The following is an 18,578-nucleotide window of genomic DNA, read 5'->3' as shown; positions in this document are numbered from 1 at the left end:
TTGCATACCCAAAAATGCCTCTCTTCATTTGGCTGCATTTCAGATTCAATTGACAATTCTCCTTATGTGGCGTCTACTTTGCACTGTGTGATCGTTCTCCCAAGCATCACACTGAGTAGCGTGTGCTCCTTCTCTCCTTCTCTTCATTTTTGTAGGGTTGGAATTACTTAGTTCAGTGGCTCTCAGACTTTTAGTCTCAGGACCCCTTTGCACTCTTAAATTATTGAGTACCCCAAAGTCCTTATCTTAGGAAATTTTAGAATATACAAGCACACATTTCATTAGCTCTTAGGGCAATCATAGCACCATGTTGTGCATTCCTCTGGAAAATTCCACTGTGCACTCCTGAGAGAATCAGAGTGAAAAAGGCAAATAATGTTTTGGATTTACTATAAAAATAGTTTTGATCATATAGACTCCTGAAGGACCTCCTACCTCACCCTGGGGTCCCAGGACCACACTTTGAGAATTGCTGATTCATTTGGGTGGAAGAAACCTCATGCTTCCTATGCGTTAATAGCTGGTTTTATGATTGCAGGAGGACTTGGTTTCTGTTGCTTTTCTGGTATTTTTTTTTACTTCACTGGTCTTTGCTAATATTCACTCTTGTGGTTGAAGGAGAACATCCTGCTGGTCTGAAGCAAATGTACATGGGCAGACAAGCAGAATATTCTCTGTCATACCAGATGGAATTGATGACCCTGCCTCAGCCTGGGTTACTGTTTTAATATGTTGCTCTATTGCTTTCCCATTGACCTCTAACTTGATCCTTTCTTCCAGCTGTGCATCAGCTGTTGCTAAAGGTATGCCTAATCCCTAGGCATTCAGTCCTCTACAAATATTGTAGTGTGTGCTTTAAATGAGTAGGCTTATTCTTGGTCAGCAAAAAGAGAAGAAAATTTTCTTTGTTATAGCAGAGCAGACTTAAGGGTACCTAGATTTATTGAGCATTTGATGTGTGCCAACTGTTGTTAGGCACATTATAGTTATTATCTCCTTTAATCCTAACTATAATTCAGCTAGAAAGTTTAAGGAAGTTGAAGTTTAGAGATAGGTTAGTTAATATTCTCCATCTCCCTTGTCCAGACTGGGGCCCTATGCTCTGTTCCAATAACAGTTCTCTTGGGCAACGCTGGACATCCTTACAATTAATTGCATTGAATAGATTGTTTAGATTTGTGCCTCAATAGAAGCTCCTTGAGGACAGCAGCTGGGATTGTTCTGTTATTCGTTACTTCCTCAGTACCTAGCATGGTGCCTGGCACCTAGTATGTGCCCCAGGAGTGCTTGTTGACACACCACTCTTGGTTACACAGCCTCTAAATGTGGCTGGGGGTGTGACCCAGGTCAGTCTCTTTCCCAAGTCCAGGCATTTTCCTACTCTAGCTCATTATTTATGTAACGCTGGACCCCAGTGGTATTTTTGTGATGTTTCCCTGCTCACAGTTGACTTTTTGCTTGTTTTGTTGGTTTTGATAATTTTATGACTTTCTAAACTTAAAAACATTGGGTTAAAACTGCGTAGTTGGAAGAAGAATTTCCAAGTTGGAAGGGACTGAAAGGTGCAGTCCATTCTCCCTTCTCCTTCTTGATTTTTTTTTTTCATGTCACCCTTCATTAATTACCCCCAGTGACAAGGATCCTAACTTACAAAGAAACCTGTTTCATCTTTGGCAGCTCTGACTCATAAGATTTCAACTCGGAATGAAAAAGAATCTCAGCACGTTCTTTCATGAGAGGATATCTAGACTCCTTATAATCTCAGTTGCTTCCCTGAATTAGTTTCCATAGCCCTCCTAAATAAAGTGTGGTTCCCGTAACAGATGTCCTGGACCTTAAGGGTCATCTGATCTGCATGGTAACTCATATTATCTTCTTCTAAGCAGGCTAAAACCACAGCAGCTTTTGTGGCAGCTACTTTCCTCTGCTCCTTTGGCAGATATCTGCTAAATTTCTGTGGTGGACCAGGGAGTGTACCCAGGGCTGGGTGTCCAGAGATGAAGGAGAAGTAGTCTCCATCCTGGCAGAGCTGTCTCATGGTCTGATTTGTATCGCAGTTACAATTGACTAAAACCATCGAGTCCCTTCTACACATGTGCTCTTACTAAACTGTATCTTTCTCACCCGTGCATTTGTACCTGACTTTATGGTTCTGTGCTGTGCTCGGTGTGGATCCTAGGTAATTTTCCTCCTGTTAGATTTGGCCCATCATTATTGCTTGTCAGGAACTTATTGAATTAATTCCGTCAGCTGCTGTGTTAAGTTTGCCGTTTATAGATCTTCACCCAAGTTGTTCATCAAAAACAGGCCTAAGGGGCGCTTGGGTGACTCAGAGGAGCATGCGACTCTTGATCTCAGGGTTGTGAGTTCAAGCCCCACATTGGGTATAGAGATTACTTAAAAATAAAATCTTTAAAAAACAAAAAACAGGCCTAAGGATGGAGCCCTGTGGGATACCACCAAAGGCTTCTCTCCGGGTTGACATTCATTCATTGATTATACCCCAAGTCCCCAAACCTTTTCCTGGTACTCAACATGACTTTGCTTGCTACTATTTAGTGCCCTTGCCAGTTCTTCCCAACAAATTGTAAAAGTCTTCTGTTAAGTTACTCCCTAGTACTCACGTAAGGCAAATAAGCTGTAGAGATTTGCTGAGCCTTTTAGGTTCAAAGATTATGCAGATCTACTGCCCCAATATCTGAATTCTACACCAGGCCTTCCAAGTCATGATTCTGATTTGGCTTCCGTGCTTTAGGTGATAAGGAACCTAGGAATCTAGAAGGGTAATCTATTTGTAAGCATAGCAAAGGAGCCTTAAAAACACTGGTATGGAGGAGAATCTTGAGAAAAATAATTTGAAAATTAGAATAATAATCAGGTGAGAATAGACAAGAAAGCATTGGAAAAGAAGAACAACAGAATGTTTTGTGGTAACAGAGGTAAAATATGCCATGATAATGTGGAAGTGTGGTCCTAGCTCAGGAATTTGCAAACAAATCCGTGAAATGGAGTGAAAAGCCCATAAAAAGATTAGAGTGCACATTAAAATTTAGTGTATGATAGAGGTATTTCTTCAGATCTGTGGAAAAAGGATACATTACGGTATTGGGACAATTTGGCCTCACATTTGCAGAAAATAAAGTTAGATCTCTGTCCCATATCATATGCTAAAGTATATCTCAGATTTACTTACTCCTAAACATTTAAATATGTATAAACATAGAGGTAGTATATCATAAAATATATTTGATCTTAGCGTAGGAAAAAACCTTACTCAGGGTACATGTAAAATAGAGTTCATAAAGGCAAACATTTAACTACTTAGACTTTTAAAAACTTTTATGTTAAAAAGCACAATGTACAAATTAAAGGGCAAATATTTTTCGCTGGTTTATTTTTTTTTTTTTTGACATATGGCAGAGATTAATTTCCTTAGTATATGGAGTGCTTATAAATCAATAAGATGAGCACCCTGATATAAAAATGGTTAAAGGAGAAACACAAATAACTAGTAAACATTAACAGAATTTTAACTTAATATCAGAAGTGCAAAATAAAAAATAAGTTATATTTCTCATCTCTAATTGGAGGAGATTTTAAATAGACGATACTGGTTTTGAGGAGGGTGGAGGGGAAATAGGCACTTCATACACTGCTGGTACCTTTCTGGCAGGCTCTAGCAAAGTCTGTTAAGTTATGCATACTTTCTGACTGGGTACCTTCCTGGGAATTTATCCTAACACAATAATTATGAATACATACTTCTTAGTGTCATTTGTTGTAAGGAAAAAGATTGGAAACCATCTGAATGTCTGACAAAGGGGGATTGGTAAAATAAATTATGATAGATCCACACAAGAAAATACCATGTAGCTTTTAAAAATGTATTATTTAGAATAGAAATTTCAGATGGACTTAATCTCCTGCACCCACTCTGGGATTGATTGGTGGTTTTTCTTGGAACACTGTGTTGAAAAGGATTCTGAAGCCATGTCTCGGCTCAGCAGGGAAGGGTGCTGGGTTCAAATGAGGGATTGCTGTGGGAGGAGGAGTGAGAGCAGCGTCTGATACTGGCTTTTCCTGTTGTAGAAGAATGCTTAATGATAAAGAAAATTGTTCAGCCTGTGTTAACAACAATGGCAAAAATTGAATACAGAACTGTATACTATGTAGGCTACTTTTTTTTTGGTGGGGGAGGCTATGAGTTGGAAAAAAACTACTTGAACCTACCAGAATATTATCAGTGGTTATTTCTGGTCACTGAGATAATGGATTATTTTTCTGTTTATTTTTTGAAAGCGTGTCTTTTCCCAGTTTTCTATAAAAAGTAGTATTTTATAATTAGAAAAAAATATATAAATGTTATGATTAAAAATAGTAATGGGGAAAAACAATGGTAAGGATATTGTCTGAAATATAGGCATGTTTTAAAGAACTATAGTCTCCAGATTTTGTTCCTTGCAGAATCCAGATTTCTGGAGAGATGATGTTTGCCCAGCCCCTCAGCATCTGAATGAGGCATATATAACTTCAAGAGTCCATTCTTATGTTCCTTTTCTTTTTTTAAATTAAATCACCCTGATATAAAATTAAATTGAGACCATTTGATTAAGCAGGCATCTGTGGATATATAGAGACAAAAGATATAATTTCTGTCTTTAAGAAGCTTACATTCTAGAAGGGAGGATAGACATAATAACAGTAGTGGCAGAAGAAAAAATGAGGGCAAACGTATAGTGCTTTTATAGGCCAGGCATTTTTCTTAAGTGCTTTATATGTATTTATTCATTTACTCTTTACAGTAGCCCTGTGAGATAGGTAACTTTATGATCTTATTTACAAATGAGAAACTGAGGCATACAGAAGTGAAGTAAGTGGCTAAGTCAAGTTCAAACCCAGGTAATCTGACTCTAGAGTCTGTTAAACCACTGCTGGGGGCCTGGACGGCTCAGTTGGTTAAAGCGTCTGACTCTTGGTCTCAGCTCAGGTCTTTTTTTTTTAAGATTTTATTTATTTATTTATTTATTTATTTATTTATTTATTTATTTTCGAGAAAGAGAGAGCGAGCCTGTATGTGAGCAGGGGGAGGGACAGGGGTGAACGAGAGGGAAAGGATCTCAGGGAAACTCCACACTGAATGCAGAGCCTGACAACGGGCTTGATCTCACAACCCTGAGATCGTGACCTGAGCCAGAACCCAAGAGTCGGATGCTCAACCGGCTGAACCATACAGGTGCCCCTCAGCTCAGGGTCGTGAGTTCAAGAGTTCAAGCATGGAGCCTACTTCAGAAATAACAGCATTATCACTGCTTCCCTTCAGTTACTCTCAGTCAGGTATTGTTCAGTTGCTTTACGTGGATTGGCTCACTTCTTCCTTAGAGCAAACCTTCCTGTCTTGTTCCCCAAAGGCTTAGTGATCATTTCTGAAAAGTCAGACACCGGGGGAGGGCTGGGATCAGTGAATGCAGAGCAGTTTTGTTCTTAGCGTCTGAGCATAGGTTTGGTAGAAGGTTCAGGTGTGGAAATGTGAGTGGAGTATCATGCCACGTAAGGTGTGGTGCTGATTACAGGGTGCCGGAGACTAGCTCTGCTTTACTTTGGGATCTGCCCCCTAAGCAGCTCCCTGAAGGGAGATGGTTTGGAGGAAGGCAGGGTATTTTTGGATGGCAGGAGAATCTCAGTATCTTCCTTTGGATAAGAGGAATAATTGGCCCTTGGTCTGAAGTGGCAGGTAAGAGAAACCCTTTTTGGATTAGTAAGATAACTATGTCAGGGCAACACAATGGTAATGGTAGCTAATCCACAGGACTGGTGGGCAGATCATTTAATGCTACAAAATGTTTCAGGAGCCTCTCAAAGGCAACTTGTGGCTGCAAGAGTAAGGGGAACCCTGTAATGAGATCTGAATCCAAGATTGATTTTTGTAATGAGGAAATCGATTTCTCAAGGAAATTGTGTGACAGTATGATGTTTGGATGAGTGTACTTCCTGGTTGGTCTGTTGCAGACACTTTGACAGATTGTTTCTCTGTCTGGATTATGTTGCTGTTTGCTCCTCAGTGCTGACAGTACCCCCTTCCTTTCACTGATGCTGTCTTGTTTTCCCCTTCTAGGTTTATGGAATCTGAGCTGGACCTAAATGACATCATTCAGGAGATGCACGTGGTGGCCACCATGCCAGACCTGTACCACCTTCTGGTGGAGCTGAATGCTGTGCAGTCTCTTCTTGGGTTACTTGGACATGATAATACAGATATCCTTTCAGATCTGTCCTCAGTAACAAGGCTGACAGGGTGAGGGAATACTGTTTACTCTCTTCTCCTGTCTGTCTCTGCTGATGTCTGCTGTCACGTCTGGTGTTCTATTTTCTTTCTAATTATCTCCCATCTTGAAACACACGCTGCTCTTTACTCATTTGAAAATCTGTTTTTATCTATGAATAAATCTTGGGCAATCCTTAATTGTCCCATTTTCTCTTATTAGTGCTGGAATTCATTGTGATGTATGTGTTCATACCTTAATAGCATTAATTTCTCAGGATCTTGATTTTCCAGGTCCATTATAGTGGCAAGGCCAGATAGGATTTGAATCTGTTGATCTAGACATCATTCTGCTACCAGACAGCCCAGTGGAGTGGAGACAAGAGGAGGCAGTGAAGCGTGGTAAAAAGCACACTGGAATGTCCAGGAAGACAGGGATTTTAATTTCTTTTGTCCAGTGCTACATTCCCTATTACTTAAAAAAGGCTTGGTGCACAGAAACATGTAATATTTGTTGAATGAGCATTAGACCTAAACAGATGATCTAGCTTTGGCTCCCAGCTTCATTTCTTGTGTGAAATTTGATGCCCCTCCAGCCCTCAGTATTGTCATCTGCAGAAGTGGAGTTAATAACTTTTGCCTTTCGTTGTTATGGAGTATTTATTAAAGGAGACCACGTGAGGGCTGAGCAGTTTCTGATACACAGTAGGTACTTAGTAGATGTGACTTTTAACTGAATCTGAACCGTGACTTCCAAAACCATTTTATACTTTGTCTTTGCTCTCAGATGTGCAGCAGCTTTCTGCAAACGGTTTTTGATGTGCCCGTGGCTAGGGATATGTTCATTAAAGCAAATTCTCTTCCAAGAGTTGTTCTATTTGAATCCAGATTTCCGAAGGTAGGAGACAAATGTAGTTAGTCTGCCTGAGTGATATTCACGGGGAATCTGCTGCTGCTTCATGTTATTTTCATCTTCCTGGTAATCTTTCTCCTGAGAGCATGTCTGACTAGGTTCTTTCCTGCCTGATAATTCTCATAGAAATAAATCAGTGAATAATTTCAAGGCAGGCTTCTTGAAGGGTGATCTTAAGCCATTTCTGAGACTTGTAAGGTTAGATAGTATTAAGAATCACTCTGTCAGTCCCCAGGTTGCTGAGTATGTTCCTCAGGGTGTACTGCTGGGTTCTGGGTTTTATGAGAACCCTGGTCGATTAGCTTGTTTCTGGATCAGCTTAGTATAGGGTCTCATGATTTCATGCAGTAGACATGCTTTGAATGCTTATGATGTACCAGGCACTGTACTAGATGCCGAGGAACTGTGGACTAGACTGGATATTCAAGCAGCATCAGTCATTAACATGTATTTGGGTATCTGCCATATGATCAGCCCTGTCCAAGGTACTGACTAGTCCTTACGGAGTTAGTAAGGTAGAAAGAGTTCTTAGTTGTGACTTCACATTTTATTTTATTTTATTTTGTTTTTAAAGATTTTATTTATTTGACAGAGAGAGACATAGCAAGAGAGGGACTACAAGCAAGGGGAGTGGGAGAGGGAGAAGCAGGCTTCCCGCTGAGCAGGGAGCCCGATGTGGGGCTCGATCCCCGAACCCTGGGATCATGACCTGAGCCAAAGGCAGACGCTTAATGACTGAGCCATCCAGGTGCCCCTGTGACTTCACGTTTTAATTCACCTACAGAACAGTAGGTTTTCAGAATCCAGACAGACCTGAGAGATGACTTAGCCTGGTGCGGTATTTATTTCTTTAGCGACCATTCAGAGGTCCAGCTAACTGTTGAGGTTGAGGCCGGCCCTCTGGGCCCCCCACTTTCCAGTCCAGTGTTGTTTCGAGTGCATCTTGAGCCCTCCCCCTGTAGGATTTATTACATCCCTGACAGAGTTGCACAGTGTCCTCTGCTACCTTGTGTATTCATACAGGAATCACCAGGTTTGTTTCTGGAAACACAGCTCTTCTTCTTTTTTCTGTTCCTGCTAACTCAAAGTAATAGTAGCAGCTTTCCGAAGATCCTGACATTTTGCTGATTCACCAGCCTGGTTCCTGCTGAGGAGAAGACTGACATAAGAAGTGCTGTTCGACATCGGCATACTTGGGAAAGGCAAGGGCACAGATGTTCCAAGTTGTTAAGTTCTGGTCTTTAAAAAGGAAAAAAACAAGTGCCCCTATAATAACTTTGACAGACTGCCATTTCCCTCCTGTTTTCTGAGAGCTAAACTGCGTTTTGTTGTGTTTTTTTCCCCCTCTAGTATGCCAACCTTCACCCTACTACCCTAATGATATTTTTAAAAATCTGATTTTTAATTATGCCCTACATCAAATTTAAAGTGCATTTGAAATTTTTTTAATTACCTAATTTTAATTAGCTGCAGCAATTAGAATAAATGTCATCCTCCTCAAAGTACAGTTTTTCTTGAAAGTGGTTTCAGGGAAGGGTAGGCCCTCTTGACTTGCATTTGACACATCTTCTACCATTTCGGAACGTTGATCTCCCAGTAGCAATGCACTCTGCTTCTTGTCTTATCTGTGATCTATAATGGAGATTTTTCTTTAGGAGACGCTTGTTAACAATTTACTGTTGTACAGCTGTAACTGCCTGAAACACCTTACCATGAATAAACAATTTCATGGCAGTCATGACTCAAATTTTTCATCTTTTTTAACTCTTCATTTATCAACCAAGACCATATGTGGCTGGTTGTGCTCCCAGCCGGCCCAGGTCATCTTTGCTTTGTCCTTCTCTGAGAAAACATAAACTATTGGGATTTTAATTGGATCAGAGGCTGGTTTGTTGTAACCTTAAGAGGCAGAGGATGCGAGAAAACAGCTTGTGCCTTGTCCTTTCAACCGTGAGAAGCAGCTTCAGAGTTTATGCTGGCGCTCTGCGTCACTGCTGCTCGTGAGGGCCTGTCAGCCTTACTGTGCCTCATCTCCCCCCTTGAGAGGCTGGAGCCCAGCCATCGCTTGGCTGCAGAGTGGAATTCTGGTCTGTGAAGAGCACCTCTGGGGGTGAGGGGCAAAGAGGGAGGGACATACCCCTCACACAGTATTGAAGAGTCACTCTGAATGTGCTAGAAGGGAACACAAGGTAGGATCCGACAGCTGCTGCCTTTTAGAAATACCACTTTTTAAAACCGTTTTTCCTTTGAAGTCATTTAAATACGTTTAGAGCACTTTCTTTGTGAACCTTTTGGAGCGTTTCTACAGAAACATAAGATTAAAGGTACATTTAGGGGCGCCTGGGTGGCACAGCGGTTAAGCGTCTGCCTTCGGCTCAGGGCGTGATCCTGGCGTTATGGGATCGAGCCCCACATCAGGCTCCTCTGCTGGGAGCCTGCTTCTTCCTCTCCCACTCTCCCTGCTTGTGTTCCCTCTCTCGCTGACTGTCTCTATCTCTCTCTGTCAAATAAATAAATAAAATCTTTAAAAAAAAAAAAAAAAATAAAGGTACATTTAAAGATATTTTCTCAAGGTACTGATAAGCAAACAGTTTTTGTGGCCCAGTTTAAGCCATATTTACTCATTTTGCCTAAAGGAACAAGGAGGAATAAAGCAAGGGGAAGATAAAACCCCAGATGGTGGCTCATCACCCTTTTTACCACCAACAAAAATAAATCACCACAGCACCAAATCCATAAGCTTCCTGTTTTTGTATGTCATTAGCCGTGTTCTCAATTTGAGCGACTAGTCAGTGGAATCCTTTCTAAGGTCCTTGTGGTAGATCCCGTCATTTATGGGCTTCCTCCTTTTTGTGGTAAGCCCTGTTGGGTCCTTTTGGGGAAAAAGAAGTAATAACTCTAGTCAAGCAAAAACACTCACTTACTTACAAGTTACTTACTATGTGTGGTAAGTGCCCTTGGAGTATTACGCCCATGAAATGCCATTGGAGTTCTGTGGTGTGAGTCATTTCTGGCTTGGGGGTGATTGGGGAATCGGGCATTGGAGATGGGTAGGCTTTTGACAGATGTGGAGATTAGAGTGTGTTTCCAGTTTATTTTCATGGTCTGTACCTTGGAAATTGCTGTTCCTTACATGCTAGAAGCTGACGTGTTCATGTAGTCACTACAGACTAACCAGGATATCAGGCTCAGGACTTCACTTAAAAAAACAAAACAAAAGGGCTTCTGGGTGGCACAGCGGTTAAGCGTCTGCCTTCGGCTCAGGGCGTGATCCCAGCATTATGGGATCGAGCCCCACATCAGGCTCCTCTGCTATGAGCCTGCTTCTTCCTCTCCCACTCCCCCTGCTTGTGTTCCCTCTCTCGCTGGCTGTCTCTATCTCTGTCGAATAAATAAAATCTTTAAAAAAAACAAAAACAAAAAAAAAACACCCCAAAACATCAAGACTTCAGCTCTATTCTTTAAAAATATATATATATATATATACGTATATATATCTCGTAAACTCAATTTGTTCAAAGTCTGCTTTGTCTCCACCTGTTTGTGACTCAGAAAAATGAGGTCTCATTGTAATGGTAACCTAAGGCATTATTACAGTGGGTTGCATACTAATAGGCAGGAAGGGAGAAATTTGTTAGTTACAGAGGAGATCATTGGTGCTGATGGGACAGCGCCTTTTTTTTTTTTTTTTTTTTCAGTCTGGGATAATTTTAGGGAGCGGTTGTTAGCACTATTCTTTTCTAAACTGCCTAGTTTTCTTAGACTCTAGAAAGCCTGGAGGACCTTCAAAGTTGTCCTGTTGGATTTTGTGAAGAATTACTGTGGCAATTGGAAAATAAAGAGCAGACAGACTTTTTTTTAGAGCAGCAGGGATCAATTGAATCTGAGCAGTTTGGGTCTGAGAAAGCTAAAGTGGAACAAACTGACTGCAGCACACCATATTGTCTCAGAGGGTGTGTACAATAGTCAGGGGTGCCATGTGTTAGAGCCCCAGTGTTAATGAGCAGGAATAGGGCTGGGAAGGGTTTGAGCCTCTTAAGGGCTTTCTTCTAATTGGACTGGGAGGGAGTTGGCTATTGCTCCAGTGCTTTCCTGCAAACACTGTCTAACAAGACTTGTGTATCTTGAGCTGTTGTTTTGCTGATGAGTTGTTCTCATCTTGGTATTTCCAGAATCAAAACCGCATTGAAGAGAAGGTACTTCTTTTTCTCATCAGTAGTCTGACATGCCTGATAATCTGTGTAGATAAGTCACCCATTTTTCTGGAGCCTTTTAAATATGTTCTGAAGAAAGTCAGGTCAGTTAACTTTTGATCTTGTTTATGAGTTTTAGGTGAATTCCATGCCCCTGGAAGATTTGGGTGGTTGTAGCCTGCTTTGGACATCTCCCCTGTGGCGTTATTATAGTGCCCATTAGTATTTAGTAGGTACTTAATGAATCTTGAACGAGTGCATTTGCTCCCTCATATTAGTTTGATCTAGGATTGGGAGAAAATGAAGAGTCCAGGTTTATTCTATGTAGCTCTGTGCCAGCTCTTTTAAAAGGAGGAAAAGACCATTGTGTCTGTGTTTTAAAATTCATCTGCATTAATTGAGCCATATCTAATCACTGTCCTAGGAGTTAAAGAAAAAAGTTATTATTTTTTTTTAAACCCACATTTGTTCCATTAAATCAGTTATATTCCCTGAATCTAGACTGGTTCATTTTTCTTAAGGAATCCTTTTTTAAATGACTTTTTTTAAAAAAAGCCATCTGCTTACTACATATTGTTCTTATCTTTTTTTTTTTTCTAGTAACTTTATTCCTTATGGACACATCTCATTGGAGATTAATGAGATTAACATTCAGTTTCTATACCAAAACTCTACATGAATCATACCCAAAGGCAAATATCTAAAGCCAAAAAGTGAAAGTAAATACCCCTCTTTTTCCAAGAGCCTTTGTATTAGGGACCATTTTGTGCCCTGCTGGTCTTTTCTACTTCACCTCTTATTACACTAGCTTATTGCCCCAGTAGTGGACAGGTACAGAAGGAGCGTGTGGGGGTGGCCTTTCTACTCAACATGACAAAATAGGCTATCAAAAACTGTGTTTAGTAATTCACAGAGAGACAGGCTCTCTGTTTTCCTATTATACCTGGACGGGAGAGCCTTTTACCTTGTGAAATGAAATTGTAACTACAGTGGAAAAACCTATCACCCATGCCCAGAGTCTGCTTGTGAAGAAATGCTGGATGGGCGGCAGACTGTGCTGAATTTTCTCATCAAGATTGAGAGTCCGCCTGTCTATCTTTAGTTTTGGTTCTCATTCCTCTTTCTGGTCTTCAAATGACCTCTGCCTTCTGGGTCATATTACATTACCTAGGAGTTGATGATTACAATTATGGACTAACGCCTTGCTGAAACGTTATTTGGTGAAAGTTAAGAATTTATGTAACACCAGTTAGCAGAATTGATGAGATGTTTACCAGACCCAGTAGCTGGTAACTGGTTTCATGTTCGACTTCTCGGCTGAGGCAGGAGGGTAGGCAAGGAGGTAACCACTGGAACATTTTTAGAAATGACTTTCCTTGGTAAAAGTTAGACATTTATCCTGTCCTATATAAAACCACCACCATTGTCAAGTTTTTTCCTTTTCAAAAAAAGTTCCTAGGTTTAGTGTGACACATCTGTGAGCATGGTATAAGACTAATCAAAGAAAAGTATGATACCTGGCCCATAGACCTTAGAGGCTGAAAAAGGACTTGATCAATCTGAATGTCTGTAGCATAGCCGGAATATAAAATTAGATCTTCCAACCCATTGTGACCCAGAAAGGGAGACCATGCTGTTGTTAGCTTACATTTTAGATTTTAGAGGCTTCAGGAAAAAGTGAAGGCAACAGTGAGGGCCTTGGCCATTCTGTGGGAAGACTTGACTAACAATCTTTATTATAAAACGCTTTCATATTTTCTTAGTACTTTGATTTGCTTGGCCTTCGGTATATGTGACCTTATTTATTCCTTTTAGCTACTCAGTGAGATGGGCTGGACAGGGACCATTGCCACCATTTTACAAGCAAGGAAACTAAGCTATAAGGAAAACAAGGGGCTTGGACAGGATCACACAGCTAGTGATAATTTTGGGATAGTTCAGAATGTTCGTTAAAGATAGAAGCAAAGATGAATAGGACATGACTCCTGTCTCATGTTTGCTCTGACTCTTCATCTGTTCTTTCATATATATCCCACCTGTCTCCTGAGGCTGTTGTTTAATGAACAGTCATCACCTATAAGTTAATAAACACTTAGTTCTGCATGGCATTGTTCGAGGGAGGTAATGGTAGTACTTATTACATGCCTGATTCATATTCTTGTCCTGTAGACATCTGACGCTATAGTGGATGGGTGGATGGATGGATACATAGATGAAATCTCATATGTATAAAATAAGCATGTGAATAGATAAGATTTTTACAATGTATATGTAAGAATTTTTCAAGAGAACATATTTAGTAGTTTCTTAGTTGAGGAGGATGAGGGGGGAGTTTTCAGCATCTCGTTTCTTCCTGAAACTTTTAATAACTTTTGGTGGAAATACATGACAGATCTTTGTAATTACAGTAGGGTCATTAGCTAGATTTTACCTGAACCTCACCCTGTTTAAAGCTGGTATGTATTCCCCTGTGCATTAATATGAGGTATAGTGGCAAAAGTATCATTTTTGGAATCAGATGGACCTACTGTTCTCCCTTACTATTGCAGTGACCTTTAGCTAAGTTACTTAACCCCTTTGAGCTTTTAGCTTTCTGATCTGTAAAACGGGGAGCACACATTTCTTATAATGCCCTTGTGAGAAGTTGGTAGCACAGCCCTTGGCATAATGATGACTTTTAGACATGGTGGTTATTACGATGGCGACCGCTGCAGTCTTTACTACTAATACTAGTCAGGGGTAGCTTTGGGATTTCTAAGGGTTAGTTTGGTAGCCAGTTTTTGTTTTTTAAAATTAATTCAAACAACTTCTGTGTTTACTGTATGTCAAGTAAACTATGTGGCCTTTTGTGTCCACCATTTTCTGGTTACTTGGTTAATGAAGATTGGACTAGACACATAAAGGAGTTTTGTCCAAAGATCTTTAAGCTCTTTTATATATTCAGTTTTGTAACACTCTGGTGTTTTGGGTAAATATCACTTTAAAGAGTGAAAGAAGATGACACAGATAGCTTAGTTACTTGTGCATGATGGTCAGCTAGTCGGTTATAAATGAATAAAACAAACCTACCAGTGGGTTTTCTTTCAGCAAAAGATGTTCATAAAATACCTGGAGTGTCAGCTGGCAGTTAGCAAGTCCTATCATTCCTGTTACTATGTTCTATATCTTTCCTTTTATTTTTTTCTTTCCAGTTCTAGTGAAACTACCGTGATTCTGACCTTGTCTCACCCCGGACTCTTCTATTGTGGTATCTTTTCCTCCAGACCTGGCTCCTCGCCCAGCCCTCACCCTCCAGCTACCCGCTCAGCCTGCCTCCCATCTGCCCACCCCCGCCCCCAGCACTCAGCACTTGAGTGCAGCCTGTGCACAGCTATTAGGTTATTCTTTCAAAATATTGTTTTCTTCATATAGTTCTAGTTGCAATTTTCTCTCTCTTCTCCCCTTTCTTCTGTCCTCCTCTCCCTCCCCTCATCCTCTGTGTTCTCCTCTTCATGTGCCTTTGTACATTCCAGTCTCTTTGCTCTTACTCCCGTGGCTTGGCTTTCTCACCCCTCTGTCCTCATCCTTTTTAGCTGCTTGTTTTCTGACCAGTCTTCTCTAGCAAATCATTCCTGATTTCTGAGTTCAGTTTGATTGCCCCTTTCCTAGGACGTCTGTATTCCTCATTTGTTAAATGTTGGCAGTTGCCTGTGGTGTATAATTTTTTAAATGTCTCTGATTATTGAATGCTGTCATTTTGTAGATGAGAAAACTGAGGCCCAGAATGAATAATGGATTTGCTTCCGTCACCATCACAGTGCTTTCTTCATTGTAGACATGCAGAAATGCAGGTCGGCAGAACATGGTGTCCGTGTGTGTGTGTGTGTGTGTGTGTGTGTGTGTGTGAGAGAGAGAGAGAGAGAGAGAGAGAGAGTGTATTTCCAAGATGAGGAAGGGAAGCAGTTTAATTCTGCCTTCCAGTTTCCAAACATAACTCCTTTTTTCTCTCTTTCATTCTTTCTTTCTATCATATATATATATATATATATATTTTTTTTTTTTTCCTCTTTCTATTTTTGTCGAGTGTTTAATTCTCATCGTTCCTCCTTTTATGTCCACAGTAGCTCGGTATTTGAGGAGAGGGAGCTGGAGGTAGGGGGAGGTCTAGCAAGGTCCACTGTAAAGCCTTCCTCTACATCTGAAACTGATTTGGTCTTGCCCCGCTCTCTGCCAGCCTCTAGGTGAGCACCAGCCATCTCATCTCAGAAACTACTACTGCCTTTGGAAGTGAACTGTACAGGGTAGTTCAGATTATACCGAGTTCCAAGAATTTAAATTGTGAGATAGGGTTAAGGGTGTTGGCCTATTTCCCACTGGAAAAGCAACTCCTGAGCAATTTATTTGAAATTTTGAAATTTATGAAAAAGCAGTGAACTATGGAATAAGTGACCAGGAAGGCAGCATAAGGAAAAAGACTGAGTCAGTTAACAACATTTACTGAACACCCACTGCGAGTAGAACCTTGTTGAAGAGATGTTAATAAAACCACGGTGTATTAAAGGTGAACAGTAATAAAATGATTGACAAGGAAACAGAAGGGAAGCGAAGATGTTAATAAAATGTCAGTAAGGTTTCAGTATGTACGTGATACCCTTAACACTTTTCACATGTGTCCATAGCTGTGGTTGATTTGCTTCAGGAATTAACAGATATAGACACCCTCCACGAGAGTGAAGAGGGAGCGGAAGTACTCATCGATGCTCTGGTAAGTTGCACATCCAGCTGGGGTTTCCGGGTGTGTGTAAGGTTTTAACAGCGTCACCATTGTCCCTGTGGCACCGGGTGGGTGTGAGCTCCGTGGCAAGGGTGCACTGAATGAGGAGAGTAAGAAAGTAGAAATGCAACTTGTGGGGTACATGAGACTCTGAAACTGTGTTAAGGAAGGGGTTATAGAGGCATTTATTTATTAAATATTTGCTGGTAAGCAGGCCTTTTCTCACTTTTTTCACTTTATGTGATCTTCACCGTACTCTCTCAGGGTATTACTGCTACTATTCCCATTCCCAGCTGTGACACTGAGGCTTGGAGAGGCGAAACAGCTTGCCTGTGGTCACACAGCCGGGATTTGAACCTGTGTTCTCTTTGACTCCATGTTCCTATTCTTCTGCCTCCAATTGTGCTGCTGCTGACCTTTTCACAAATGTTTCTTCTTTCCTCTCCAAGCACCAGTGAGGACAGATACCATTATTATTTTATAGATAGGGAATTGGAGAATGTTAAAAGCAAGAGCAAACCTTCCAGCTCATCCAGCCAGACTCACAGCCCCTGCCTGTAGAGACAGGGCCGGTGGGTTTCGGTGTGCCTTTTTGTGGAGCCTGGGTAAGGCTTCAGTCTTCCAGGCAGCAACCAGTCAAAGTTTATATGTGAGTTAAACCAATCTGTTCTCATCGCCTCTCTTTACACGTGAGGAAACCCAGATACAGAAGGGCAGTTCTCCACTGGGTTACTCAGCCAGGCCTTGTGCAGCTGAGATGAGAGCCTGCATGTTCGGATCCTCACAACTCCAGCTTCCCTCTCTCGCCAGTGATTGTAGAGGCCTCCAGGACTGGAAAGGCGCCACAGCTGGCAAGTGGCGGAGGGAGTCTGTTCCAGCCTCTTACCCTGACACTTCCTGTGGGGCTCTGTCCACCCATCAAGCTGTCTCCCTCCTCTAGGCTCTGTTAATTTTCCTTCCTCTCTGTTGTCTTCTGTTGTCTGGTTTTTTCTTTCTGCTAAGAATTTAGTAAATACTGGTTTTGATGCAGTTGACAGTTTATCAAAGATGGCTGCAGTCCCTAGTATTAGAAGCACCGGGATGTTTGTTAGGCTATATTCTGACTCCATCCTAAACCCACTGAATCAGAATGGTTGGGACTGGGGCCCCAAATGATTCTGACACCCCGTCGCTGCTCCAACCACCCTCTCTTCGCTCTTTCTCTCTCAAGGTTCTTGACACTGGAAATTTCCCATGTGCCATGCTTGTTGCTGGCATTTGGCGTGATTGGAGAGGCTGTGAACCCACTGGATATGAAGGACTGTCTCCTACAGAGCATGAGGCTGGAGTCCAGCAGGGCTATTTGTGACTGAGTTTGAGGAAAATTTCTATTGCCGTTTTTCTTTCAAGCTCCTTCCTAGAGCGAACTGCCACTTTCGTAGAATTCAGGACCTTTATTTTTCCTTTGAACCACTGTGCAGAAAGAAAAGGATGATGTTGGGTTGTCCTTTTGTTTTGAGGAGCATCTGAAGGAAGGCTGTGGCACTTGCTCCTGCTCTGTGTCCCCACAGTGTCATTTGTGCAGTCTTACCTTCCAGAGGTTAATTACAGTGGCCCTGAGTGAGCCTTCCTGCCTGGTCCCTGGGCTGATTTTAATTACCATCCTTTGCCTGTGTGAATAGGGGAGACGAGAGAGGAGCAGCTAGCCTGGCTGCTGCCTGTAAAATGTACCCAGAAACAGCAATTCACACAAAAGCCCCCTTTGTGTTTTCTGTGTTGCTAAGCCCACCAACGAAAGCTGAATCGTGCAGATTTGATTGTTTGTTTGGAAAGAAACAGTTCATCCTTAGTCTGGGGAGCTGTTAGGTAGCTGCTATACAGGGTTTTCTGTTTGTTTAGTTTTTTTTTTATTATCATGTTAAGATTTTGACTCTTACAGCTTTATACTGGTGGGGCTGGTGTGAATCACAATTGAGCATTCCTAGACTCCTATATATTATTTGCTTGTCTGCAGCCAGTTAGAAGCCATCAGTAAATAACAGAGAACAGAACTGGTAGGTGGTCTTTATTTTATTTCATTTCATTTTATTTTATTTTTTACCCTTGTGCTGCATTCAGGAAGAAGTTTGATAAGTAGTCTCATATTACAAGGGTTGAGTTGTCTTTGTAGTTTTAATTTGGGGCCAATATCAGAGGCCTGGAATTGCATGAGCAGAGGCTAGAGGGCACGGAGCAGAATTTATTGTGGTGTGCAGTTTGCAGTTATTGCCTTGGTCTTTTTCCCAACTGGAAGTCTTAAGCAATAGACTAGCACATTTGTGGGGAGAGAGTGCTGTCCTGGCATTCTTGGGGATCTTTGGGGCTTAAAATTTGGTTCATATCCACTGCTATTGCTTATGCAAAAGGTGAATATTTGTGTTTTGTAACAAATTGATTTGGTAGCCTGGAAAATAGTCTTTTCTAAGAGTAGTAAATGCAAGA

At 41.3% G+C, this 18,578-nt stretch overlaps 1 protein-coding gene across 3 annotated transcripts in view; it reads left to right on the top strand.

Moving 5' to 3' along the window:
* The window catches only part of CTNNBL1 (catenin beta like 1), a 158,212-nt gene that overhangs the window by 36,924 nt on the left and 102,710 nt on the right, over positions 1-18,578 (top strand). For all 3 annotated transcript variants that reach the window (XM_057312532.1, XM_057312530.1, XM_057312531.1), the window contains exons 4-5: positions 6,113-6,254; positions 16,014-16,109. In XM_057312532.1, the coding sequence (XP_057168515.1) occupies positions 6,113-6,254; positions 16,014-16,109 (238 nt within the window). The remainder of the gene's footprint in view (positions 1-6,112; positions 6,255-16,013; positions 16,110-18,578) is intronic.

This window comes from Ursus arctos, unplaced genomic scaffold (genome assembly GCF_023065955.2).
Source record: "Ursus arctos isolate Adak ecotype North America unplaced genomic scaffold, UrsArc2.0 scaffold_16, whole genome shotgun sequence".
In the NCBI taxonomy this organism is placed as follows: domain Eukaryota; kingdom Metazoa; phylum Chordata; class Mammalia; order Carnivora; family Ursidae; genus Ursus; species Ursus arctos.
Note: the sequence above shows the minus strand (reverse complement) of the source record. Positions and strands in the feature narration are given on the sequence as shown.